This window comes from Mesocricetus auratus, unplaced genomic scaffold (genome assembly GCF_017639785.1).
Source record: "Mesocricetus auratus isolate SY011 unplaced genomic scaffold, BCM_Maur_2.0 Super-Scaffold_100008, whole genome shotgun sequence".
NCBI classification, from domain to species: domain Eukaryota; kingdom Metazoa; phylum Chordata; class Mammalia; order Rodentia; family Cricetidae; genus Mesocricetus; species Mesocricetus auratus.
The window spans coordinates 47,752,351-47,779,214 of record NW_024429192.1 but is presented as its reverse complement, the minus strand read 5'-3'; the positions used below and the strand labels follow the sequence as shown (position 1 = coordinate 47,779,214).

Genomic DNA, 26,864 nt, shown 5'->3' with positions numbered 1-26,864 from the left:
CTGGCCATATTTTTGCCAAATATGCATGTTTTGGTCAGTTGCTCCACTTACCAGGGCCTTGTGCCTTCCAGGACAACCTCAGGCCCTGCACACTGATTTTCTTGGAAAGACACCCTCAAGCCACTGAAGTCAAATCAAGCCCACAAGCACTGATAGGTGATGTTTTCTCTGAATGTTAGTGGTAACATCAGCCTTTCTTATATAGTTAAGATTGGTGCTTGCTATACAGTTATGCTTTTTTTTCCTGAATATATTTAGAGATACATGTGTGGATGATCTAGCTTTAAAACACTACTGATTAATACAAACATATTGTTTATCTTTGGGGGAAAGAAAATGGAAGCAATTGGGTAGGAACATAAAGAGGGTTTCTATGTTATCCCAGTGTTCTATTTCTCAAGATAAGTAATTAATGGGTGCATACACTATTTTTAAGTTGTTTGTGTAAATATATTTTCTACTTTTTATGATATATCTTATATACTAAACAATTAGTAAAAACAATGGTTTTTTAATTTAAATATTGATTGGAGTTGTTTTGGTTTTGCTTTTTGTTTTTTTTTCTGAGGCAGTTTCACCATGTAGCCCTGACTGGCCTAGAACTTTCTATGTAGCCCAGGCTATCTTCCAATTCAGAGAAATTCACAGACCTTTGTTTCCCAAGTGCTAGGATCAAAGGCATGTATCATCGCGCTTGGCCTAGATACTGCTTGTTGGACGTTGATTGACAAAGTTTTACTGTGATCTGGATAGATTTTGTGAAATGACAGAACTTACTCATAACCTGATAGGAAAGGGTCAAGAAAGAAAAGAGGTTTAAGAGAAATTGAGCGGGCAGAGGTAAGATTTCCTGGGGTAGAGGCACGAGCACCACTGGACAGAATGTAGAATTCTGAAATAAGGTACGTGTGGAGCTGAAGTTAGCATTCGAGTAAAAACAAAAAGGAAAGATGCAAGCCATAGAATTCCCAGGTCACTCGCTGCAGGCTCCTCGGATTCATGTTTCATTAAACTGTGAATTATTTAAATCCATCCTGAGCCAGTTTCTAAAATGAGATGCCTTTTGCCATCTAATGCTACACTATGACATCTGCTTCTAAGTAAACAGGCACAGCTAACCATTTCTTTCAGCCATCTCTGATCCTCCTGCCTCAAAGGTTTCTATGAATCTTTAGCTTATATCTATTGCAAAGATATAAGCTAATGTGTCCTAATAAACTATCAATGGTATAATTACAAAGATCATTAAATATGTTGAAATTTTTTTCTAATTATATTCATTCTTTGAAAATGTCATACATGCTTACAGTGTCTCTTGATCATATCCACTCCTCATTCCAGCTTCCAATGTCCCTCAGGACACCACCCACCCATTACATCTCCCTCCTAACTTCATGTTCTATTTATTTTAGCTCACTGAGCCCCATTAGTGCCACCCGTATTCATAGGGTATGGGGTCACCCACTGGGGAATGGGGAACCTACGAGTAGCTACATTCCTAAAGACAAGTGCCTGTCCCTTTCCCAGAAGCCATCAGCTCAAACAGCTCCTTTAATTCAAGATTCTTCCTAAAGAGTAGCCATCCTCAGAAACCATGTGATCTATTTCATTGGCTCTAACATGTCATTGGAGTACTATCCAATAAAAACCTCTAGAGACACCATTAGTAATTTAGCAGTTAAAATTCATGGGTCAATGCTAATTCTGCCTGGGGAAGAATAGAAATCCTGTCCTTGGGTAAAGAGTTTGTGGTACAAGCCTGAAGACCTGGGTCCACTCAGCTCTGTCACCCGTCAGTGGAGCCCTCCTCTCTTTTTTGGTGTTAGCCGAGAAAGAGAAACTTAAGGCAGACAATGAGATATAGAAACTGAATGTCCATCTGCCCCCATTACCCCCCCCCTGCTTTCTTTCCCTGGGGTTCATGGCTTTATTACCTATCTGTCCCCAACCTCCCCTGCTACATTTTAAAGCAGGAATGTTCAGGCATTTGAAAGAATTCGGGGAAACTAGAGAAGGAGGAAGATATCCACCCTTTCCTATCTCAGAAAACTGACTAAAATGGCTTGGGCTTTCTGGTCTTCCTCCGAAGCAGGTTATCTGAGAGGCACCCTACTTGCACCTGGCGGAAAAGAGCATGTTTATCTTTGGAAGGCAAACTGTCACAGAGAAGAGCCTGAGCAGGTTGTGGAGCCTCCTCTGTCTAGAGCAGCTGGACCATACTTCATTTTTCCACTCTAGGAAGATACTTAGGTACTTAGGCCCACTTGTTTCTTCAGGTCGTCATGTACTTCTGAAGCCTCTTGCATTATGTAAGACTTACATTAAATATCCTTGCCTGCCTCCCCATCAGTCCATACTTTCCCCTACTGCTTAACCTACATAATGAATAGACTATTTATTTCACAAATGTAAAATTTAAAGAAAAGTTTAGTTTTTAAGCAAGTTTGTACACATGCATGCAGTGCCCACAGGGACCAGAAGAGGGCACCAGATTCCCTGGAGCTGGTGATACAAATGATCAGACATGGTTGCTGAGAAAGGAGCCGTGCAAGAGCCACCTCCTCAGCCTCTTCTAAAAGTGAACGTTGGGATACGGTACAGGTGACTCGTACTCACAGAACAGGCAATTTGCTCACCATGGTAACGAGGATGGCAGCAGGCAGGCAAGCATGGCTCAGTAGCATCAGCTGTGAGCTTACATCCTAATCCAAAGGCACTAGGCAGAGAGCTAACTGGGAATGGAACGGACTTTGGAAACCCCCAGTAACATCTCCTCCAATGAGACCACCCCCTCATCCTTCCCAAGCAGTTCCACCAACTGGGAATGAGGCATTCCTTTTTGTGTGTGACAAGGTCTCAGATAGTGTAGGCTGGTTTGAATGCCACCTCCTGCCTTGACCTCCCAAGTGCTGGGACAGCAGACATGACACAATGCCATGCTCCAGGCCATTTTCTACATGAGCTCAAGTCGACTGTCACTGAATCTGGACTGAGTGTGATTAATGCAGGCAATAGGGTTCATGCAACATTTCCTTTGGAAAGTTTAAGGTACCTCAAAGGGCAAAGCCAGAGCAGCAGGGGAAAGGGTGCATTTGAAGTTGTGTTAGTTCCTACCTAAGGACTGCTACATAATGGGGGTTTGCTCAGTTCTAACTTAAAATTCTCCTGAGGCTGTGTGAACCGTCAAACCGTCAATGCTTACTTAGCAACAGTTTAACCAAGGTATTAGTAACACTCACAGTAGCAGCTCCTCTCCACGGACTCTGCATCAATTCCTGATTCCAAGTTCCTGCCCTGTTTGAGTTCATGTCCTGCCTTCCTTCTGTGATGGACTACAACAGGAAAGTGTAAGCCCAATAAACTATATGTTCCCCACTTGCTTTTTGGTTATGGTGTTTGTAGAAACGGTAACCCTAAGAGAGGGCACTTCAAAACTAAGGACATTTTTCTTGCTATTTGAATCATGATTGTTAGTCAAAGTGATAAAATTTCAAAAGTAAAAATAAACAGACACCATTTCAGATCCATTTCTTTCTTGTAGGAGTGTTAAGAAAAGCTTTTTCTTTGTTAGCTGCTTTGGTTTATCCCCCGCCAGCAGCCTGGGCTCTGCTGCGATGTAGTCCCCAAATAATACACAAGACGCTGTATTAATTATGAAGCTGTTGGCCTTGCTTGTCTCTTACTAGCTAGCTCATTATGGAGTTTGATTTCAACATGGCAAGATTAGCCATTTGGGCAAGAAACTGCTCTTGCCTAGACTGTTTGACTGTTGCTGTATAAACTGGAACTAAACTCTGGTCCCCTGCAAGAGCAGTAAGTACTCCTAACTGTTGAGACATTTCTCTAACTCCACATCTGAAACCTGGGCCAATATTCACCTGGCAGCCTGTTAAATATATATTCAGTGCACTTTTACATTTTAACTGAATAGTTAATCTGGCTTTTAGTTTACAAGTACTATTGCTGAAATTCTTGTTTGTGGCCTTTCATGACTCTGGGCCTCTCCTCTTATGATTTCTGTAACTGGGAATGAAGAGATAAGGAGAAACAGACCTGGCCACTTCAGGATGAGTCTCAACTCTGGCAATACTTACCCCATAGCTTGCACCAAAAGTGGGCACATGTAAGTCAAGCTGCTATGTATATTGACTTCTCTTCTGCCTCTGCTCCCCTTCCTTCCCGAATTGTTGATTCCTATTAAGCAACTTGCACCCCAATTTCCATTTTAGTATTTGATTCCAAAGAGTCAGCCTGCAATGTAATGCATGGGAAATACAGCACTAAATCACTTTTTAAGGGACTGCAACAAAGGGGGGTCCATAACAACTTTAAAATAAAGTGCACGATTTGAAAATAAAGGCTGTGAGTATGGTTTTATGTGATTGAAGGCAATTTAGAGCTTTTACACAAGGTGTCCCAAAACTCTTACAGCAATTTTAAGTCATCAAGTAAATGCTAAATGTACTAGTTATTTGGGAGTCATAAAAATAGAAGAGCTATTCAGATGATGGTTAAAATCTGAACTAGAAATCATCATGATAGAGTAAAGAAAAAGGAATTTTAAATCCCGGACAAATTTTTAAAATGAGATTAAATTATACTCCATGTAATTATATTCATGAACTAAGCCTTCAGAATTGTATCCTTTTGATCCCTTTTAAAATCTCTTGCTTCTAGAGACATGTGTGGAAGAGGAGCTGCTAGCCCATTAAGTGTATTCCCGAAACAATCATGGAATCATTTGAAATCCATAGGTATAAAAACACTGCTAAACTTTCATGATTTCAGACAACTCTGTCCCATTGCCAGACTATCTTGAGTCTGAGCCAACACATGTGACTCAGCACAGAACAGCCGAGTGCTCGCACCAACAACCGTCAAGATAAATGGTAAAAACGGTACGATACTGAGATTGTGATAAAACTAGCAAACGTTTGAGAGCATACTTATTTCAATTCAGGTCTCTTGTGTTATCCTTTATAGCTAAGTATTGAAGCTACACAGCATCCCCAGACTTGCTCCATTGTAAGAATTCCCCGAGGAGTGAGTGTATTAACATTGATTTTCCTACTCCTTTCGGAATTGAAAGACACCTCCCCTCCCTCAGCTGGTTTAGGGTAGGGCCTAGGCTATTAATGGAATACTACATGCCTCTTATCTTTGGAAAATTGGGAAAATATTTAATTAAAATAACATTAACCATGTTTTTAACAATCCATTGTTACATTGAGCGCTGAAGGACACATTCACAGCACCTGAACACATACTTGTATGCAACTGCCTATATATACCACTGCAGATGACACAACTTAGCATGCCGTGACTGGGTGGCCCGAATTCTCAAAAGATGAGTTCTCAAAGTCTGAACAGTTAACCGACATAACAGGCTCCTGGTTCAAAGGAAACAGAAGGCCCCCAAAGGTAACGTTGAAGGGTCTGGAGGGCACTCAAGTGGATAGAGCACTTGCCCAGTATGCCAGGGCACTGAGTTTGATCCCCACCATCAAAACAAATGAGTAGATAAATAATTCCAATTTAATAAACCTAAATTCTACTTCTGGTAGAAAAGAGCAAGGTAAAAGGCCAATCAAAAGCAAAACCATTTTATTAGGCAAACAATAGTATTTTTAAATGATTATTGTCTAAGTGTGTGTGGGTGTGGGCATGCCACATTGAGTGTGTGAGGTCAACGCACAGTTGGTTCTCTTTCCACTTTAACGAGGCTCTGTGGATCAAACTCAGACTGTCAGGTCTCCGTGACAGGGATCTTTTAACCTGCCCAGTCATTTCACTGGCCTCTGATGGTATTTTTTTGTTTCATTCTTTTTAAACCTATTTCTGTGTCTGATCTCACGTGCATGTGTGATTGTGTACCATGTGTGTGGCTGGTGCTTTTGCAAAGTCAGAAGAGGGTGTTGGATTCCCTGGAGCTGGGATTGCAGATGGTTATAAACCACCATATGGATGCTGTCGAGCAATCCCAGGCCCTCTGCAAGAGCAAAAGTTACTCTTAACTGCTAAGATGTTTCACAGGGAAAATGAATATAGAGACCTAAAATTCTTTAGTTATAATTATGACTTTTTAATGTAAACTTACTGAAGTATAACATACATATATGAAGACTTGAGTCATATGTCATTTTTTAAGTCTTTCTATAATTATTTATTTTTAGAGATTATAATTGCATCCCTTTCATTCTCCCAAACACCCCTCCTTGCTCTTTCAAATTCATGGCCTCTTTTTTTTCATTAATTATTCTATACACATATGTATATACATATATATTCCTAATTACATAAATACAACCTGCTCAGTCTACCCATAATGTTACTTGTATGCATGATAATTGCTACATAATCATAAAAACTATCCACATTAATGGGTATTCTACTAAGTCTTGGTACATGCAATACGTGAATATTTACTAAATTAACGCTCATTCACTGGCAGTTCCCACAATATCACTAACACCCTGAAACCCTCTTTGAGACATTTCTGTATTTCCCTCATTTCTCAGCTGCTATCCTGACTTCAAATTTTGGTTTGAATTTTATACAATAAACTGGGCCTGTTTTTTGCTCTGCTCCTGTAAATATTATGATTGTAAGAGTCATGACTGTCATGTTCAGTCTCATTCATTTCTGTGTGACTATACACAACTGCGTGTTCTAGGCAGTGAGCGATTCTTTGTCTTTGTGGGAACATTCGGTAGGAGATTGGCAGGGGCCTGCTGTCACCTTTAACTGATGTACTTTGCCTCCTTGCAGATTTGGTGGATACCTGAGATGTGTTTCCTCTTCTAGTTCCCAGAATTCTCCAGCAGCACCTGTGTTGGCATAGGCTGAGGTTTGTTAACTTGCCTGACAATCACTTATTAGTTTCTTTCTATTCTGCCCTCAATCTGGGTCCACCCCTCACTGGTGTTTCCTGGAGAAGCAAAACTCAAATACTCATTTCAGAGCCAACTTCCACTAGAAACGAACTCTCAGGCCAACTTCAGAATCATTTACCACTCACTTTAGAAAACTGGTTCCTTCATTTGCACTCTTACAATTGTTGCGATACATTAAAATTAATACACTGAAGACAATGGGATAATACCTAGCCAACTAAAAATAACTCATTCTAATGAATAGGCCTACCCATGCATTTTTAAGCATTTCTTTCTGTAAACTTGACATCAGTAGCAATTCTGTGTTGTCTGATCCATGTTGCTTCATTCCTTCAGAAATTGCTAAAAACTGATATATTCAAGAAATAAAATATATCCTAATTTGATGGCTATTCTTGGTTATCAACTTGACTCCATCTGGAATTAACTAAAACTCAAGTAAGGGATTTTTCTTGATTGGATCATTTGCGGTGGGAAGACCATCTTCAACCTGGGCCACACCTGGTCTATTGAATAAAGCGCGTGGCTGAAGGAAACACTCACTCTCTGCTTGCTGGCTTTCAAGCACATCCTGCACATATATTCTGGTATATACTTACCACCAGCTGAGGCATCCAGCCTCGTGGACTGATTGAACAGTCTACTGGAATCTTGGACTTTCCATTGGGAGACAGCCATGTTGAATCGCTAGACCATAACCTGTAAGTCACAGTAAGTCCCACACATATATGCTAACAGGTGTTTCCTCAGAGAACCCTAACTAATAACACCTTGTGTGACGGTTAACCTTGCTTGCCAGTTTGACTGGCTATAGGATCAACAAGAGTCAAGCATGTTAACATACCCGATGAGGCTTTCTGGATTACATTAACAGATCTGGGCAATATGTTCCAGTGGTGACCCAGGTATGAAGAGGCCCAAGGGGAAAGAGGTTTGCTTTTTGCCATGTAAGTAATCTATGAAGTAGAACTTTCATGCTGTGCAGGCAAATCCATCTACTCTGCTGCTGCCATTGTCCCTGCTGCTACCATTCTTCTCTGACATGAGAATTCAGTCCCCTTGCCTTCAAATGTGACTGAAGACTAGTGGACTCTTGAGCAATCCTCTGGACTTTCAGCATCAGACTGTGATGCTAAAGCTGCAGTCTGTGGACTGAGCAGTGAGCATATCCTAGGCATGTCCAGTGGAAGACAGCCATTTTTTGACTACTCAGTGCATATTGTATAATCCAAGTCATTAACATCACCCCCCACCCCCTTTTTTTTTTTTTTTTGAGACAGGGTTTCCCTATGTAGCTTTGGAGGCTGTCCTGGAACTAGGTCTTAAGACCAGGCTGGTCTCAAACTCACAGAGATCCACCTACCTCTGCCTCCCAAGTGCGAGGACTTAAGGCGAGCGCCACCACAGCCCAGCTTCAATAATCTTCCTTTATGTACATTGTTCCCCTGGAGAACCCTGACTAACACACAAGTTGAGAGATGCCTATAGTAGCAAAGCACATTTCTTGGTGTGACTGTGTGGCCATTTCCAGAGATGGTTTGTATACCAACTAAGAGGGAAAGGCCAGCCCTAAATGTGGTTGGCATCATCCAATAGGCTGGGGGTCTTGGTGCAACAAAGACAGGAAGAAGCCAGTTAGTGCAAACTCCTCTCATATGTCTGTTGCTAATTGCCATCACCCACAGATGCCAGACTCCAGATTCTGAAGCATTTCCTCATAAACTCTCAAGGAAACTTCTCGGCTGTCAGCCTTGGCCTGGGTGTGGTTTCATCAGTCCCTCTTGGACTGAGACTTCCAGCTTCCTGGACTGTGGCATTGACTGGGCATTGACTGTTGAGCATGCAGATGGCCACTGTTGGACTATGCAGTTCCAACAATGCCAGCCAATCTAATAACTCCCTCATATACACATTTAGATAACATACCGGAGAGCTACAATGGATGCTGGTAAATTGCCACATGAGATCTAAAATTATTTGCATTGCAAATTACAAGACTTGGTTCAAACTGAACAAAAACTGAAATGAGCACCATGGATCACCTCTAATTTTGAAAAAAACAAAAACAAAAACAAAACCCCCACTCACTTAAGGCAGGTCAGAATGGGGTAAGATTCTACACACTGTACTTCCCACCCACCAGTTGTATAGACTTGTGAATGTCACACTCCAATTTCACGATGCAAGTAATCTATAAAGCAAAACATTTTCAAAAGGACATATTGTAACATTAAGTCAAAATATACAGTGGAATGTTTTCTAAGAGAGCTTGTCCCTCCTCATCCCCCCTGAAAAAAGGAAAGTAAAGCTAATTTAAATCCACTTTTTATTTTTCATAGATTTTAATAATTATACATTGTACTTGACATAAAGATGGTGAAATCTTAAGGATAAGGAGGCAATTTATACGACCTCAGGATGGAAGTTTCCAAAGGGTGTAGGTGTGAGATTTAACACTGGAAAAATACTTAGGAAACTTGTTTAACTGGCTGCACTCGGGTCCAGGCACAGCACAATAAATAGAACTGCATAATCTTTTTAAAAGATCACTGTATTTTAACATATCCTTACTAAAGAAACACTATCAGTGAACAATCCAAAACTCTACAATGTGGATAAAAAGAAAGTTACAGTGAGATCTGAGCAACATTTCTCTAGCTTCTTCACACCTAAACATCAACATTCTTAATAGGATGAATAACACGCATCCCACATCCAGGACAACAAAAAACAAACTTGGTCAAGTAGTTTCTTTGGATCATTCACTCTGATCACAAGCCTAGTTTGCTGGTAGGTCTAAGTAGAAAGGTTTTGAAATCTTTTTTCATTTCCACTAGTCAGGGGCCTCTGGATACGAAGCCACATTGGAAGCAAACTGATTAAACAGCACCATTAATCCATATCTCAACAAGTCATTGCATAATCCATATCTGTCAACATTGTTCAATAGTTTTTAAAATGTTACATGGAAGAACATGCTTCCTGAACAGCAGTCCACTGTGTAAAGACATGCACTGTGCAAGGATTTACACATTATGTCTGAACTGTATACTATGTCTACCCAAAAGACCAAAAGAGATGTATCACCTAATAATTTAAATAACATACCAAGGCTTAAAATAAATACGTAGTCATCACACTTGTGTACTTGAGAGTGTCAGACATGTTCAATACCCTTCCCTGTCCTGAAGAGGAAGTATGGATGCCAGCATTATCAGCACAGAGAGTGAACAGAAGGCTAGCTCTCCAAGCTCTCAGAAATGGGCCTTATTATGCAAACATGGAAATTATTATTTAAGCATACTGAAACAGTGAGACAAAATTGATTTTGTCCTTTTTTTATGACCCAGTTTTTGCTACCGGTCAAATACAAGGATAAGTTCATCTCTGTCAACAGAATGGAAACAGTCATGCGGCTATGACCACACACCGGTTGAGAAGCTTTTCTGAGCCAGTGAATAAAAACAAAGAAAAGCAATATTTTCTGCAATTGGTAGACTCACTGTTTTCAGAATTTCAACAAGCAAACAAACATATGACACATGTACCTTGTAAAAATAATGCCACTCTGGCCCCAAGAAATACCACAGCACAGCTGGTTCTTACAGGGGCAAACTGCCTGTAACCACTACTACGTTTCTTTGTGGATGCCAATTCCCACTGCCACTCTGATAAGCTTGTCCACCTAAGTTTGAGGAAAAGAATGGCTATGACGTGGATCACATTTTCAATGATTTTTAAATTGTACTTAAAAAAAGATTTCTTGGTAATTGAGTATAAAGAAGTCCTTGATATTGAATTTCTCTCAGTGAAATAAAATACGCTTTAACAAGACGATGTTAATTTAAGTTTGACCACCTAGCTCTTTTTTTCTTTCTTTCTTTCTTTCACACTTTCAGAGGGAACTGACTCATCTATTATGCTCAGCCTTGCAAATGCCTGTTATAAAGACAAAATAGTTCCCAAGTGCCCTATAATCTCTCCTGATTGATAATGGGGAAGCTATGCATAATTGGAACATTAATGGAAATATTTCTTGCAAAAACAGTTACTCAACAAAACACTAAGTTGCAAGTGATCTGACTCCAAGCACAGAGTCATTTCCTCAGTACCTATCTATAGGTACAGAGATCTGGCCTTCCATTCCCAACAGAGTCCATGCAGTAGTCCTGTTTACAGTTTAATGGAGAGGAGGGAAGGGGTAGCCACCTTACACACAGTTTACAGTAGCGTAGCCATTGTGTATCATATGCAGATGAAGGTCAGGGAGCCCCTTCAAACACCGGCACAAAGGAATGTTTGTTTTTAAAACCTACCAAAGAAACAGCAAAACAAATGATAACACACATAGGCACTAATCTCAAAGCTGCACAATATGGAAGCAAAGGGTTTGAGATGAGAAATTCAGGAAAATATACACATGAGCTTGCCAAGGAGGAGGAAAGAGACACAGTCTAATCTTCAAGGCTACGGAATGCATTCTGCATATCTTCAAGAAGTTGTGCGTAGTCTGCTTTGATCTTTGCCTCGCCATCTTTCACTGGATCCTGAAAAATAATGAATTTAGTTTACCTATGGGAAATAATTTTCAAGATGTATGATAAGTTACTCATCGATACGGAATCACAGGCTGCCTAGTAGCTAAGACAGAGAGAAAACACATTAGGATTTATTTTAGACATGACATACTATAATTTTTTAATGTGTATGTATGTGTGCCTGAGTATATATCTATATGTCCTTTGTATGCAAGAGCCCTTGGGTATCAGCAAACTCAGATCCTCAGAGTTTCAGTTGTACCCACCATATAGGTGCTGGGAGTTGAATCCAGGCTCTCTGCAAGAGCAGTAAGTGCTCTTAACTGCTGAGCCACCTCTCCAACCCTACAAACATGACATAGTACAATCTTTACCACTGGAATTCCTGCTTGAACATAACTTGGAAGATCGCTCTGGATTTATACAACGTAAGCATTATAAAATGAAAAATGCAGTTAGACTTGCTGCTTTTCCAGAGGACCCCGAGCTTAGTTCCCAGCACCCACACTGTGTGCATGCACCAGCTCCAGGTAATCCAACAGCCACTTCTGTATTTCTGTACTCCACAGGTGCCCACACATGTGTGGCACAATATGTATGACAAATGCATCTAGACACATAAATAACATGAAAATAAATCTTCAAAAAGAAAAATGCAAATTTCATACCTCAGGTTTGGAACTCAAATAGAACAGGAAGGAAGGGAAAGAGAGGAAAGGAGGGAGGGAGGCAGAGAGGGAGAGAAGGAAGGAGGGAGGGAAGAAAGGAAGTTGACTTCTCGCTAACAGAGGCCAGAGTAGAAAGAAACTATACCTTAAATTTCATGGAGGAAAGTTTATAGAGGATCTCCCCCATGTGCTCACGGATAATGGACCATGTGATTTTATTGTCACTCTGGGCAGTGGTCTCAACAGCTCTACGGGCCATATCATAAAATGAAATCATGTTGGACAGCATCCCCACTGTCTTGTAGAATGGACAGAACCTAGGGAAAATGAACAACAGGGCAATTAGCAAAAACAACCTACAAAGCAAATGTACACTTTTATTATATGAAACTTCATGAATCACCAGCCATTATTTTCTTTAAACATATACTCTGCTTCCAATCATTGATTGAACAGAAAACAACGAAGCAGTACTGCCACACTAATGACTTGCCAGCAGTCGTTTGGTACAAGAAGTTAAATATGTAACTCAAGTGGTAAAACAACTGAGCTGCAAAGACTCCTTGTAATCAGAGGCAAGGCTTAATGAGTAATAGGAAAGCAGAGAATTGCAAACTTGCTAAAGTTACCTGTTATCCCTCCCCACTCCCTCTTTTCTCACTGTGGTGAGCACTGTGGTGAATCCAGGGCCTTGGGTATGCCAGGTAAGCTATCACCCTCTCCGCAGCCTTCAGTTCCCTTTAGTATACTCATTTTTATCTACCCATACCTTTTAAAAGCATAGACACACACACGCGCGCGCACACACACACACACACACACACACACACACACACACACACACACACACGCAAGCAGATGCTCAATTCCATGTATCTTACTATAGTCTTTCTGAGGAATTCTGCCCGTTTTCTTTATGTGGTGTTTCATCCAGGGCAGATCAGACTTCTGAGGCTAACTGACAAGTTGGCTTATTTTTTACATGCAATGCATTCTGGTCAATCCTATTTGCTCGGTTTTCACCTTGGGTATCAATCCTTGCCTTTCTCCTTCTCTCAGACAGTCTCTGCTGTCCCCCGCTGCGTATGCCACACTAGCTTCCTAGGAGTCCTGTCTCTGGCATCCTCAGACACAGATGTGTGCTACTGTACTTGGATTTGTGTGGATTTGGAGGGCTTGAAACCAGGCACATTGAGCTGGTTCCCTACCTCTTTTTAGTCTTGTATGGAGTCAAATAGGATTTAAGAAAGAGAGAGCTAGCTTAAGAGAAAAGGCTCGAATTCTCAACGTTCCAAAGAAACAGGCTTCCTAAACAAGCTACAGCACCAGCAGAGAAAAGGAAAACAGGCAAGCACTGGGCAGCGATGAACGAAGGCAGGAGGGACTTTCAACAGGTCTTTTGTATCAAGAAACCTGGGGCCCTTGGGAAATAAGGCAGGGAAGCACAGAAGACAAGGACAGTAGAAAGCAGCAGGAAGACAGACGAGGCAGGAGATGTCCCCTAGGTTTGTGAACAACACCGTAATTCACTCTAATTATAGGTTTTGTGTGAGGGAAAACACTGTCAGGGTTGACTAACAAGCAAACTGAGACAAAGGAGCATATTAGATGCCTGCTATCAACACACAAAACAAGCAATATACTGAGTCAGAACGTACTTGCAGGCAGCTTCTTTGACAAAACACAACAGAAAGTCTTCAAACGTCTGTAACTCCCAGATTTGACCCACTCACACAGACATACATGCAGGCAAAACACCAACCAATGCACATAAATCAACCAAATAAAAATACATAAAAAAGTAATAGGCTTGTTGTGGTGGTAAACACCTTTATCCCAGGTACTCTAGATAGAAGCAGGCAGATCTCTGAGAGTTAGAGGTCAGCAGAGTGAGTTCAAGGACAGTCATGGCTACAAAGAGAAACCTTGTCTCAGGGAGGGAAGAAAAAAAGGAAATTAGCCCAGCATACCTGTCATAAGGAGTGTATCCATTTTGTTGTAGGAAGTCATCTTTGATAAGTTTTGCTACCTCCAGAGTGATTTTATCTGTCTCTGCTAAAGAAGCCTATGAAACAAAGGGATACTTTAAGAAATTGTATTTCATTGTGTGGGATCGATAACAAATCAACTGGCAAGCAGACATCAACATACAATTTTTTATCACTGATAAATGCAGTTTTTATTGTTTTTAATAGTGGTAAAAGAGAACATGATACAAAATTTAGCATCTAGAAGTTATGCATGGTGACTCATGCCTATGATCTCAGCACTTGGCCAGCTGAGTAGGAGGACTGCAGTAGTTCCAGGCTAAGCCGGATGGCAAAGTGAGTTTCAGGAAGGCCTATTGTACCCCTCCAGGTTCTTCTGTAATATAAACCACTATCACATTGTTATGAAACATTTTATCTTGTACACCTGAAACTCTAAGACCACAAACTGCATTGTTCTTCTCCCTACTTCAGACATCGGATATGAGTAGAATCATATACTGTTTGCTTCATGACTAGCTTACCTCATTTAAAGTGTCCTCATCATTTATCTGTGCTATCAGGTGACTAATGTATTTGTCCACTCATTCACTAAAAGGTGGACATTTGAATCACTTTCACTCTTGGGCACATGGACACTACTGCTATGAACATGAACATGAAGATAATTAATTTAAAAAAATCATTATGTGTATGAGTGCCTTGTCTGCATGTATGTATGTATGTGTATTATGTGTGCCTGACTCCCAGGGGTCAGAAGAAGGCATTGGATACCCTGGAACTGGAGTTACGGATGGTTATGAACCACCATGTCAGTACTGGGAACTGAACCCTGCAATAACAAGTGCTCTTAGCCATTGAGTCACCTCACTAGCCCTGATTATTCTTCAAAGACATCATGTGTAAGTGTGCACTACCCCACCACCTCCTGGCTCCACACCCATTTTATAAAGTACTTTTTACACCCTGCATTGTCTCTATTATTTGAATTCAGTTTTTAAGTTTGATTGACAGATATCTACATAGTCCACAGTTACTTTGTTGTTAACATTACAGGATGTTTAGAACAATGATGGACAGTTAAGTATTCGCTTCTCTGAGTGCTGTATTCTTGGTAAGCTAAGTTACAGAGCTACCTCAAGTGCTCTGCTCTTGGCAGCTGCCAGGTCAGTCATAAGACAATGCCATTGTTGCTGGGATGATTAACAGGAAGAAGAAGGGACAAATCAGGAAGTTCCAGGCACTCTGGGCTGACTTAGGAGCACCAGCACCTCAGCTGAGGAGCAAGCCTTTCACAGCTTCCTCTTCACCTCTATTTCTTTCTTCAGCCACACTTAAATATTAAGCATGCTTGATGTGTTTTTGTTTTAAGTTATGGAAAAAATGTATATTTTGTTTTGTGAAAATATTTTTTCATTATTTGAAACATTCTCCAGTGTTTCTGACTGGTTGATTTTAAGATCCACCATACTGTCTGTGCTTCACAATTCACTTCATCCAACTCCGGCAATTACATTCTGTATGCACAACCTCCATTCTTTACCTTGTATCTTTGCCTCTAGTACAGGGCACCGAGCATTCATTGAATTTTCTATTACTATAAACCGTAAGAACTCAAGGCACCCAACACATCCTGTCTACAATGGCCACTCCAAATGATATACCCACCAAAGGTATACCAGTACTCTGCAACACCCAGCTGTAAATTTTTTGCCACTCAAACTAGTGTAGATTCGTATGTCTTTGCTGTTTGAAGGATTATCCACAGATTTGTAATATTCCTGGCTTCCTTCTCTCATCTGTCTACTCTACCCTGAGGTTACCTTTTAAACAGTAGACCATTGATTTCATTTACTAAAAACTTCCTTTAAAACTTATTAAATTTTATGTCATGTGTCTGAGTGTTTTGCATGCATATATGTCTGTGGTAACCAGAGAGCCCAGAAGAGGGCATCTGACCCCCTGGATCAGGAGTTACAGCTATGAGCTGCCATGTGCGTGCGGGGAACCTTTGAAAGATCAGCAAGTGCTCTTAAAACACTGAACTATCTCTCCAGCTCTGTTGCTGCTTCCTCATGATGTTCTGCTTAAGGAAAATTGCCTGTAACTTTCTCTAGGGGGATCAGACACCTCTGGCTTCCAAAAGCATGTGCACTCTCATGCACATATCCACACAGACAGACATGCACACACACACACACACACAAATCTTTAACATGAAAGTGTTTCCTCTTATATCTAAATTTTTAACTGTTGGTAGTTTATCTTTGTATGTGGAACTGGAAAGCAACCCACTTTCATTTGCTTCAAACACCTAATAGTTTTTCCACTGCTGACTAAAACGGTCCATACTTCTCCCACTTGATCTGTGAAACACTATGCAGTATCAAGGATCCATGTATGTATAAGCCTATCCCTGCTCTGTCCACTGGTCTATTCTCTGTTATCTCACCAATACCACACTGTTTTTATTGTTACAGTTTTCTGTCAATACCTAGGAGAAGAACATCACCTCCCTATTTACTGTTGTGTTCTTTTTTCCTAAGAGCAAATCTCTAGGACACTAGTAAATGAACTTCAGAATGACTACTTATTTACTCAGGAGATTCAGCTACAGTGGGCTGAGATATAGCTCAGTAGTAGAATGTTTGCTTAGCACGCCTGGGGTGCCATCTCCATCACTGAGATATGCAGTCAACTAGAAATACGGTTGGTATTACACTGACTCTATAGTTCAAACAGAAGTGGTACTGCCAAAAAATTTTACTTACTTACTTGCTTATTGTGTGAGCATGGTGTGTGTGTATGTGGTGTGCACACATATGTAGGCATGCTACGGAGAGTTGTGAGGTTGGAGAACAACTCTGTGGCATTTCTTTTGTCCTTCCCCCTCTATGTAGACTCTGGAGACTGAATTCAGGTTACCAGGCTTGCGAGGCAAACAGCATTACCTACACTGAGTCATCTTTCTGACCCTTGAAAAGACACCTTTTAATCCACTCCCAAGTGTGGACTGTTTTCCAATAATCTCCTATAATAGCTTTAACATACTTTTGCTGGAGAAAAAGTATGTCTTTTTACTTAGTTCACACCCTCTATCTTTTTTTCTTTTCCTTTCTTTCTTTCTTTTGTTTTTTTTTTGAGTCCTGAGTGTGTAAAACATAGAAACATACAAAACCAGCTTCACCATGTAGCCTATAACTCAAGGGTAAGTCAGCCTCTGTCTCACAAATGCTGAGATTAAAGCCATGCCACCATGCCTAGCTATGACCTCTATTTTTTAATGGCTACCAGAACATTATATGTAATACATGCTATAAATGTTAGCTATCTAATAATATTATCCTCTGTTGGGAAAAAGTAGGAGGCTATTTTATCAGATACAATAAAAATAACAGGCCCTGGCATGGTGATACACACCAGTAATCTCAGTACTTGGGAGATAGGAACAATCGGATTACGGGTGTGAGCTAGCCTGAGCTACATAGGAATAATCTATCTAACGAGAGGGAAGGGGCTATGTTCTGGCTAGTCCTGTGTATGCCCTGACAAATCATTCACTTGTGAGATTTAGTTTGACTAAGTTTATTTAGATATATTATTAGAGGAATTATAATCTGGTCCTTTGATTCCCAGTTCTAGTGCTCCTACAAAAATGATGTTAACTAACTCTAATTTCATATCAAATTGACTGGTGATGGGTGTCTTGCTTTCACCTCTCATGAACTATATGCAACATGAAATCTTAAAGGTTCAGTTGGTTTGAAAAGCACTGCACATTTAAGTTTTTTATTTGTTTTGAGACATGATCTCATACTCACAGCCCACAATAACCTGAAACTTACTATGTAGTGCACACTGGCCTCATAATTGTGGCACTCTCCCTACCTCAGGCTCTGAGTACTGAGATTAGTCATGAGCTGTTATACCAGCCAAGCAAGCACCTGCATACCTAAGTTTCCGCAATTGGTACGGTACCCTGGTACCCCAGGGCAGCCCCCGCTCTAACTCACCTTCCCCACAAGCTGCACAATTTCTGCCAGGTCCTCTTCTTCCTGCAGAATCTCCTTGGCTTTGGTCCTCAGAGGAACAAACTCTGTGAAGTGTTTGTCATAGTACTCGTCCAGGGCACGCATGTACTTGCTGTAGCTGATGAGCCAGTTGACAGAGGGGAAGTGCTTGCGTTGAGCTAGTTTTTTATCCAAGCCCCAGAACACCTGATTTAAAAAAAGAAAAATTAGACCTTTCTTTATTTGTCCCTAATAAGCACTTCTTGGGCCAATTATGTATCATATTAGCATATATAACTGAAATAGGATAACATCTACAAATCAAACCTATCTCAATTTCCTTAAAATTAACTACATCAAACGTAATAGTAAAAAGGAAAATGGATGCAATCGAAGACTATTACAGTACAATAAGAACGGAAGGACAAGAAAGGCTGATTGAGATGGAACAGACATTTACTTTGATTAAGATCTTTAAAATGTTCTGACGAATTCAAGTCTCTGTCATTGTGAGTTAATTAAATAATATCTGACATTCATTTTCTGAGGCCAAACACTCAAACACTTTATGCATTGATAACTTTGCTCCCCTTCCCCCACACAATTTAAGATCCAAAATTTAGCAAATATTAAATATTTTGATAACTATAGATTTAGCCTCTACAATTTCATCTGGTACTGGCAGAAACCAAGAAAGACTTTTCCTACATACATGCGTACTTAGGAACTTAGTTTTGCACTGTAGCTCTGATTCACAGACATCTCTTATTTAGGCTTCCTTAATGATGAGCTCTCTCCATTAAAATTTATGCCTTGACCCAGGTAAACAACTGTCTAGGCAGAAACCACATTCTCCAAGCTCGCTCTCACCTGGTAGAGTTAACAAAGTGAGCACAATGACCATATCACTCTGGAGCCCACAGTTAAGCCTGGATGTGCCTTTCCCACAGTTTTCCCTTGAGGAAGCCACGTGCAGGAGACTACCAAGAGTCAGCGTCCAGTCGTGACTGAAGATGCCCACTTTCTGATGGGACCACCTGCCTCAGACCATACTGTGATATTCTGTCATTGTGCAGCTTGGAGCCTATTTAGTTCTATAGTTAGAGTTAGTTTAATGAGTATGGTAACTTTAACATAAACAAAACTTTGCGACCTAGATGTATTTCTGCACTTCTGTTATGTTTATTATAAACTGTTAAGAACTAAGAAGAACCAGGATGTATTAAACTTTTACAACATTAAGGATGCTATTAAAACATTCTTTAGTGACTAAATTAAATACTTGATGATTACTTAGTTACATATAACTGCAGTATGGTAGATGGGTAAAAACATACCTGAACAATACCCAGAGTAGCAGATGTGACTGGATCAGAAAAGTCACCACCAGGTGGAGAAACTCTAGATTAAGAAGAAATACAATCATTAGAAATGTTTATGACCAAGAGGTGGTTGCACATGCCTGTAACCCAGCACTTGGGAGCTGTTATCTGTAAGTTTAAGGTCAGCCTGGTTTACAAAGTGAGTTCCAGGATAGCTAGGGTTGCTACACAACCTGGAAACTCCCCACTCCCCATATCAAATGTTTATGAAAAATAATCAAACATTTGAAATGCAAAGATATCCAAACACTTACAAAAATAATATTAACATCTTTGTTTTTTTTCAAGATGGGGTTTTCTCTGTGTAGCCTTGGTTGTCCTGGTCTTGTAGACCTACTACTACTAGTAGTGTCCTACTAACTAGGCATGATGGCACACATCTTTAATCCCAGCACTCAGGAGGCAGAGACAGGTCCATCTCAGTGAGTTCCAGGCCAGCGTGATCTACAGAGTGAGTTCCAGGACAGTCAGAGCTAAACAAAGAAATAAAGTCCCCTACTACATCTTGTTTTAAATGGGCTCTGGGAATTCAATGTGGCAAAAATTTAACCCAGTGAGTCATTCCCCAACTCCTAACCTTAATGTTTGCATATATATAACTTTAGAAGTAAATGAACCTTGGAAAGAAAAGTCTTGTTGAAAATAAAAATGACAATTATTGAATGTCACATAGTATAATTAGTTTTATATTCTAATCAACAAGATGAACTAGGAGAGTTCTGAGAATAAAGTATGGCTTTATGGAGTAATCATAAATCTATACTTTGTCTTTAGTTTGATACAACCCCATTTTAACATGTCTGCAATTGTTAAAGTTACACCTAGGACACAGTGATTTGGCTCTATTAAATCAGGGAAGTCACACCAATGAACCCAAAGACGGAGAGAGCATGAGTCACTTCACAAAGTGCCTCTGAAACTCTTCCTGCAACTCTATTTCAGAACTACCACTCCCAGAGGAAGGTAAACATACTCTCCCACCCTCTGCCCTGCCCCTGTGGGTACAGGCCATTGTTTCCTGGGAGCCACCCACTGTTCTTTGAGACAGACTCAGACTCTCTGACTAGGCCTGGAGCTTACCAGGCAGGCAGGGCTGATTGGACAGCAAACTCCAGAGAGCCACCTGTTTCCACTCCCTACCCCCAGTTTTGGGATTAGAAGCATGTGCCAACATGCCTAGCTTTTTTCTTTTTAGTGTAGGTTCTCAGGGTCAATCTCAGGTCCTCATGCTTGTATGGTAAACACTTTACTGACTGATCAATTGTCCTAGCTCCTCTCTTTCAAATAAATAACTTTCTCTTTCTTTTGAGAAGTAAACAGCATAAGATGGGCATGGTGGTACACGTCTGTACTCAGTACTTAGCTGGCAAAGGCAAGCTAGTTAGCCTCAAGCTAGTCTGGGCTACACAGCAAGTCCATGCCTCCTTTGGATAAATAAATAAATAAGAACAAACAGTTCGGTTGCTTACGCTCCTACAATGCTGACACTTCCTTCTCTCTCAGGGTTCCCGAGACATTTCACTCTGCCTGCTCGTTCATAGAAAGAGGCCAGCCGGGCACCAAGATATGCAGGGTATCCACTATCTGAAAGACAAAAAGAAAAGTTTAAAAGGGAGCTCTAAGCTAGCCCCTAAATTCTGTCAGTAACAACCAACACAAGACTTACCTGCAGGCATTTCTGCTAAGCGACCAGAGATTTCTCGGAGGGCCTCAGCCCACCTAGAGGTAGAGTCGGCCATCATACTGACGTGGTAGCCCATGTCACGGAAATATTCTGATAGTGTAATTCCTAAATTGAGAAGAACACTGTTGAGTTACACTGGCAGAACCCAAACTACTGACTGTTTTGTCCCTCGAACATTAAAACAATGGGTATATTAAGTATCTCATTAGCCATTTTCCCAAGTTTGTCCTAGGTACACAGCTTAGACATATTTGCAAGCATCTTCTCTATTTGATAATATCATGTAACTGATCTTAAGCTAACAGAATGTGATTATATGTCCCATGGCCAGGCAAGTTACACATTTTTCTAGACTTCTCAAGGTCCCAAAACATTGCTGAAGACCAAGCCACTTGAAGCAGCATCTCCTATGGTGAATGAACACTGTACTTGAGAACTTTTTGATGCCATAGCCAAGACTTCTCTACACATCTGAAAACCAGGAAAAGGGCTTATGCCCTACTCTTTTTTACATAATTAATTGAAATAAATTTCCAAGCAAACTTGTCTGTACCATACATCAGGCATGTATTTTTAACTAAGCTTGTTCACACGAGGAATATCTCAAGTGTCTAAATCTCTGATGGGCAGACCCAGCCCCATCCTAGAAAATGAAACACCAAGAAAAGAAGTGTTTGGGTCTTTGCTATTATTTATCTCAGCCAAACCTTTCTAGTTCTAATCTATTAAGATGGAATAAAGCCTATCCTACATACTTAACATATGTTAAAGGAAATAAAATGCATATAAACAAAATATATTTCCAAAAACTTATACTATATACAACTCTTAGCAAGGAAAAAAAGCTTATATAAGCAAAGAGAAAAAAATGCACTTTATTATGCACCACAGTGCATGGTTCAGAATAAAAAACACCAAGTATATAATAGTTTTAATATAAATATAATATAAAACAGTTTTAGAAATAAGTCAGCCATGCGTTGGTAGCACACGCCTTTAATCCCAGCACTCGGGAGGCAGAGGCAGGTGGATCTCTGTGAGTTTGAGGTCAGCCTGGTCTACAAAGCGAATTCCAGGACAGCCTCCAAAACAATACAGAGAAACCCTGTCTCGAAAACAAAACAAAACAAAAAAAACAAGTCTTTAGGAAATATTACTTATTAATGTTAGGCTTAAAATCATATCAGTTATTCCAACCTAATATTTAGAACAGACTTTTTATATAAGCACAGATGTGTTATAGGTCTGTGATGAAATGCTACCAACACGTATGTTTATATCAGATACTTCACAGAGAAGATAAACAACACAAGTAATCAAGACCTCTCATGACCTACATACAGATTTCAAAGCCTACAAAGAAAAGCCAAATTAAAACAATACACAACTTAGACAAGAACCAAATGGGTGAAGCCGGGGATAGTGCTGAGGTAATGGGACTTGGCCCCTAGCACAGGGCACAGTAGGGGTGAGGAGTCAAAAAAAACAAAACAAACAAACAAAAAAAGAGTTGCACTAATAGATTTAGGGAAAAAAAAGCAATATTTTCATTGATCAAAGAGCTCTCACAAATCAATATTAAAGACAACCACCATACAAAAGGAAAACTGAGAACAGGTAGTTTATAAATGGTTAGCATACAAGACAAAGAGGTTAGTTCATTTTGTGTTATAGGCTGGCTAGGATGTATTAAAGCAACAATTGGTAAGATGTCAACCATCAATTCCAGGTGCTAAGCACTTAAGTGTTCACTGTACTACTGTACTACTGCTTCACATTTCCTGTGTTTCCTAACCAAATTATCATTGAAGATAAGAAACAGGATCCTTCTCATAGTTATTGCACCACTTAAATGGCTATTAGAATTAAACTACAATCCAGTGTTCACCACAGACGATGGTTAGATTATGATCACTGAGGCTAAAGAGATGGTGCAGGATTAAGAGCATTTACTCTTAAATGCTCTTGCAGAGCATGTTGTTTCAGTTGCCTGCACCCAGCTGGATGGTCTGTAACTCCACCTCCAAGGGATCTGGTGCCCCCTTCTGGCCTCTGCAGGCACTGCACCCAAGCACTACCACCCCATAATTTAAAATAAGAGTATCTTTTAGAAAGGATTATGCTTATGCTGTATCCATATAAAGGGAAATTGCAGTCACATAAAAGAATAAGGTATATTTCCTGTCTTAAAGTGGTTAAAAAAACAGTATTACAAATTCAGCGTCTAAGGCAAAGACACATTTAATCCTGTGCTGGATTAACAAGGAATAAGATCTAAATAAGTAAAGACAAATACAGATGTGAGGGAGTATCAAGAATTCACCTGAAGCTATACAAACTCAGTCAGTGGTAAAAGTTCCTTGGGCCCATTTTGGCATGGAGAAGTAGAAAGATGGAGGTAAAACCTAACACATGCAGGCTTTCACTACTTCCATTACATAAAATGGGTGAGGCGGGGTAGAGGAGAAAGAATTCACTATCAACGCTTGCTCTTCACTGAAGGGAAATAGTAAAATAATTACACAACTGCATGCCATAACAAACTTCACAGGTAACCGTGAAGAATTCCTGCTCTCCTGTACCAGTCCTGGCCAGTTCCACCATCTCAAACCAAGGTGAGTAATGGAAACAAGTGTCAGTATAGGACATTTAAGGAAACGATACAGAGGGAAGTACAGTGATGGCAAAAGAACCTGCCAAGAAACAAACGAAAAGTGTGCCCACGGTGAGCTAAGATGAAAACCTTAATCATGAATCATTCCTTCCGTAAGATCTCAGGGGTACCTAACAAGATGAGCTGCTTTATAGGCTGACAGAACTCAACAAAGACCTGAAAGAAGAATAAAACCATCTACTACAAAAATGAAGGTGCCATCAGAAGCAATACTAAGAACAACACCATTTATTTGTGTACATATGAAAGTCTACATAAAAGGACTGGATAGGGATGGTAGAGTCGGGAAACAGACTCAAGAGGCTCAGGGTGTCTAATGGAAGAAAAGGTTTCAGATACAATTCTCAAAAGTCTTTCAAAAAAAGCATTCAGAGACTGACAACGTTCACAGCGTAGGAAGAAGTATCCAAGCTATCAGTACTGCCATATGTGCCAAGAAAGCTATGAGACTTCAAACTTATGGAGAAATTCCTTGAACCTAGAAAAAAGTCACCTCTAAAGGGGAAGAATCAGTCTTAGATTTTGTCCCCAATACTTAATGCTTGAATACTGATCCAAAAATTTTATACTCAGCCAAACCACTGTTAAGGTTTGGATAGGTATTCCCTCTACTTTAGAAATGAAGCCCACTTTTCCATGAAGACAAATGTTATTATATTAACCCAGTAGATCATAAATTATGAAGTCTATGAAAGTAAAACTATATTAGTAAGAACTACTAGGCCACAAAAATATTGGTCCAATAATTTTAATTCAGAAAACAACTGTTAAAGTTTAAGCGCAACAGAAAGAAAACCTGGAGACTTAAGAAGCAAGAGTTTAAAGAAAACAAAGATGTTCATGAGTCTTTCTTGCAAAAACTTCCAAAAGATGGGTTTAGGCAAACAAGAAATAAAAGAGAGAAACTAGCCACAGGATAGCCAGGGAACACTGGTTCCAGTTATGGAAGGCAAAGTCTACATAATATTAGATCTATTGTTTTAGAACAAAACAAGAGTTATAATTTCTGAAAATGGAGAAACGAAGGTGCTCAACAGTGTGCTGAAAGAGCAAAGATGAGGTTAGAGCACAAGTATACCAAATTTCTTATCTTTTATATCTACTAAAATAGTTATAGAGGCATAAATATATTTAAATATAGTATGATATGTTAAAACGAATATAAAATGAATCATTAAAAAGAAGACAAATGGCTGATGGTGGTGGCATACACCTTTAATAGCAGCACTTGAGAGCCAGAGGTAGGAGGATCTTTGTGAGTTCGAGCCAGCCTGGCCTACAAATTGGGTTCCAGGATATCCAGGATTGTTATACAGGGAAACCCTGTGTATTGGGAGGGGAGTGGGGAAGAAAAAAGAAAAGAAAAGAAAAAGAAGGCAATGTATTGTTTTAGATCGTTAAGAGAACTGGAAGCTTGGATGTAGCTCATGAGTGGTTGCCTGGTATGTGCAAGGCCCTAGGCATGCTCAATAACAAAAAGGTAGGGGTGGGGATACAGGGGGGTGAGCGAGAGGAGAAGGTAAGGAAGACAACAATGATGCCACCTGGAGCAGCTCTACAACCATCTTCTGTTTGGGGCTGGAGAGATAAAGCAAAGACTAAGAGCTCCTCCTGCTGCTGCACAGGCCCCGAGTTCTCCAGATACCTGTAACTCTAGCTCCAGGGGAACTGACACCCTCCTCTGTCCTCTGAGAGCACGCTCACACACGTGACATATGAACACACATGCACATATCTTTGAAAAAAAACTCTACATTCAATTATTCTCATGATACATATAAATAAATTAGATATTTCTTAAAAGCTAGCAATGTGACTATATGGGAGTTTTATAGAATGAAGTTGTAAAAAGGGAAAGGAAAATTGGGTGCTAGCCTTTTAAATATAGGTACTAAGTACTTTTATTTCAACTCGTAACTCACCAGTGTAAATAGAGGCTTCTCTTGCAGCCACAGGCATGTTGGAGGTATTGGCTACCAGTGCTGTCCTCTTCATGATTGACTCTACTTTACCATCAACTTCCATAGTGAGCTAGAAGTACAAAATCCATTAGTGATCCTCCAATCCAAGTATAACATTTTAACATTTTAATTTCTCCCCTACTTTAATACTTCATAGCTTGCTCACGTTTAATCAGTCAGAATTCCTGAAGAATATCCCCATTGTGCCAACCCCTCTTCCCTGGTTCACAGCGCCGTTTGACAATGGACAGCGTCATCAAGTGAACAAAGGAAATCCATTATTTGTGAAAAGGGAAACATTATTACAGTAACCTAGACCACAAAGTCCATGGAAAGCTTAGACATTTCAATGTCTGATTTCTTATTTAGACACTGTCTCATGTAGTCCAGGCCAGCCCCGAACTACTTAGGACCCTCCTGGCTCTGTCTCCCAAAATACAGGAATTAGCGGCAGTGCCACCACACCCAGCTAAATATAAATGTTTTATCCCTTTCATTTTTCTCTCAAGTGAGAACAAAGATGAGAAACTTTTAGGTGTTTGAAGAATTCATTTCATTTTTTTAAAAATACACAAATTAATCACAAATATTAATTTAAAATTCTTCAAAAACATCTTGACAACTGAAAGCACCTTTTTTTAAAGCCAGCCTAAAACTATTAATTGCCAACGACAGCTGATATGCCGTGTTTTCTCTAGAAGGTTATCTGACGTTTCCTACAGACAGACCTCAGGGAAGTCCCGGAGAACCTCAGACATCTCATTCCCTCTTTCACCGCATCCTACGTAGATGATCACGTCGCTGTTGGAATACTTGGACAGAGACTGTGAAATCACTGTCTTTCCACAGCCAAAAGCACCTGGAATAGCAGTAGTTCCTCCCTGAACGCACCTAAAAGACAACAACAACAAAAATCAAAACAAACACCACCAACAAAAAGATGGATTGGTAGCTCACGCCTGAAGCCCCAGCATTTGGGAGGCTGAGGCAGTAGGATCAGCCATGAGTGGAGGCCAGCTTGAATTACATATTGTTGCAGGCAAGTCTGAGGTACAGAGTGAGACAC

General features: G+C 40.2%; 1 protein-coding gene across 2 annotated transcripts in view; it reads right to left on the bottom strand.

Moving 5' to 3' along the window:
• Positions 1-9,202: 9,202 nt before the first annotated feature.
• Positions 9,203-26,864, bottom strand: part of Atp6v1a (ATPase H+ transporting V1 subunit A) — a 45,966-nt gene continuing 28,304 nt past the window's right edge. For both annotated transcript variants that reach the window (XM_013116898.3, XM_013116897.3), the window contains exons 7-15: positions 26,527-26,689; positions 25,760-25,868; positions 21,146-21,268; positions 20,949-21,063; positions 19,435-19,498; positions 18,101-18,304; positions 14,070-14,164; positions 12,245-12,416; positions 9,203-11,440 (exon numbers count right to left, since the gene is read on the bottom strand). In XM_013116898.3, coding sequence (XP_012972352.1) covers positions 11,348-11,440; positions 12,245-12,416; positions 14,070-14,164; positions 18,101-18,304; positions 19,435-19,498; positions 20,949-21,063; positions 21,146-21,268; positions 25,760-25,868; positions 26,527-26,689 — 1,138 coding nt within the window. In that variant the 3' untranslated portion in view covers positions 9,203-11,347. The remainder of the gene's footprint in view (positions 11,441-12,244; positions 12,417-14,069; positions 14,165-18,100; positions 18,305-19,434; positions 19,499-20,948; positions 21,064-21,145; positions 21,269-25,759; positions 25,869-26,526; positions 26,690-26,864) is intronic.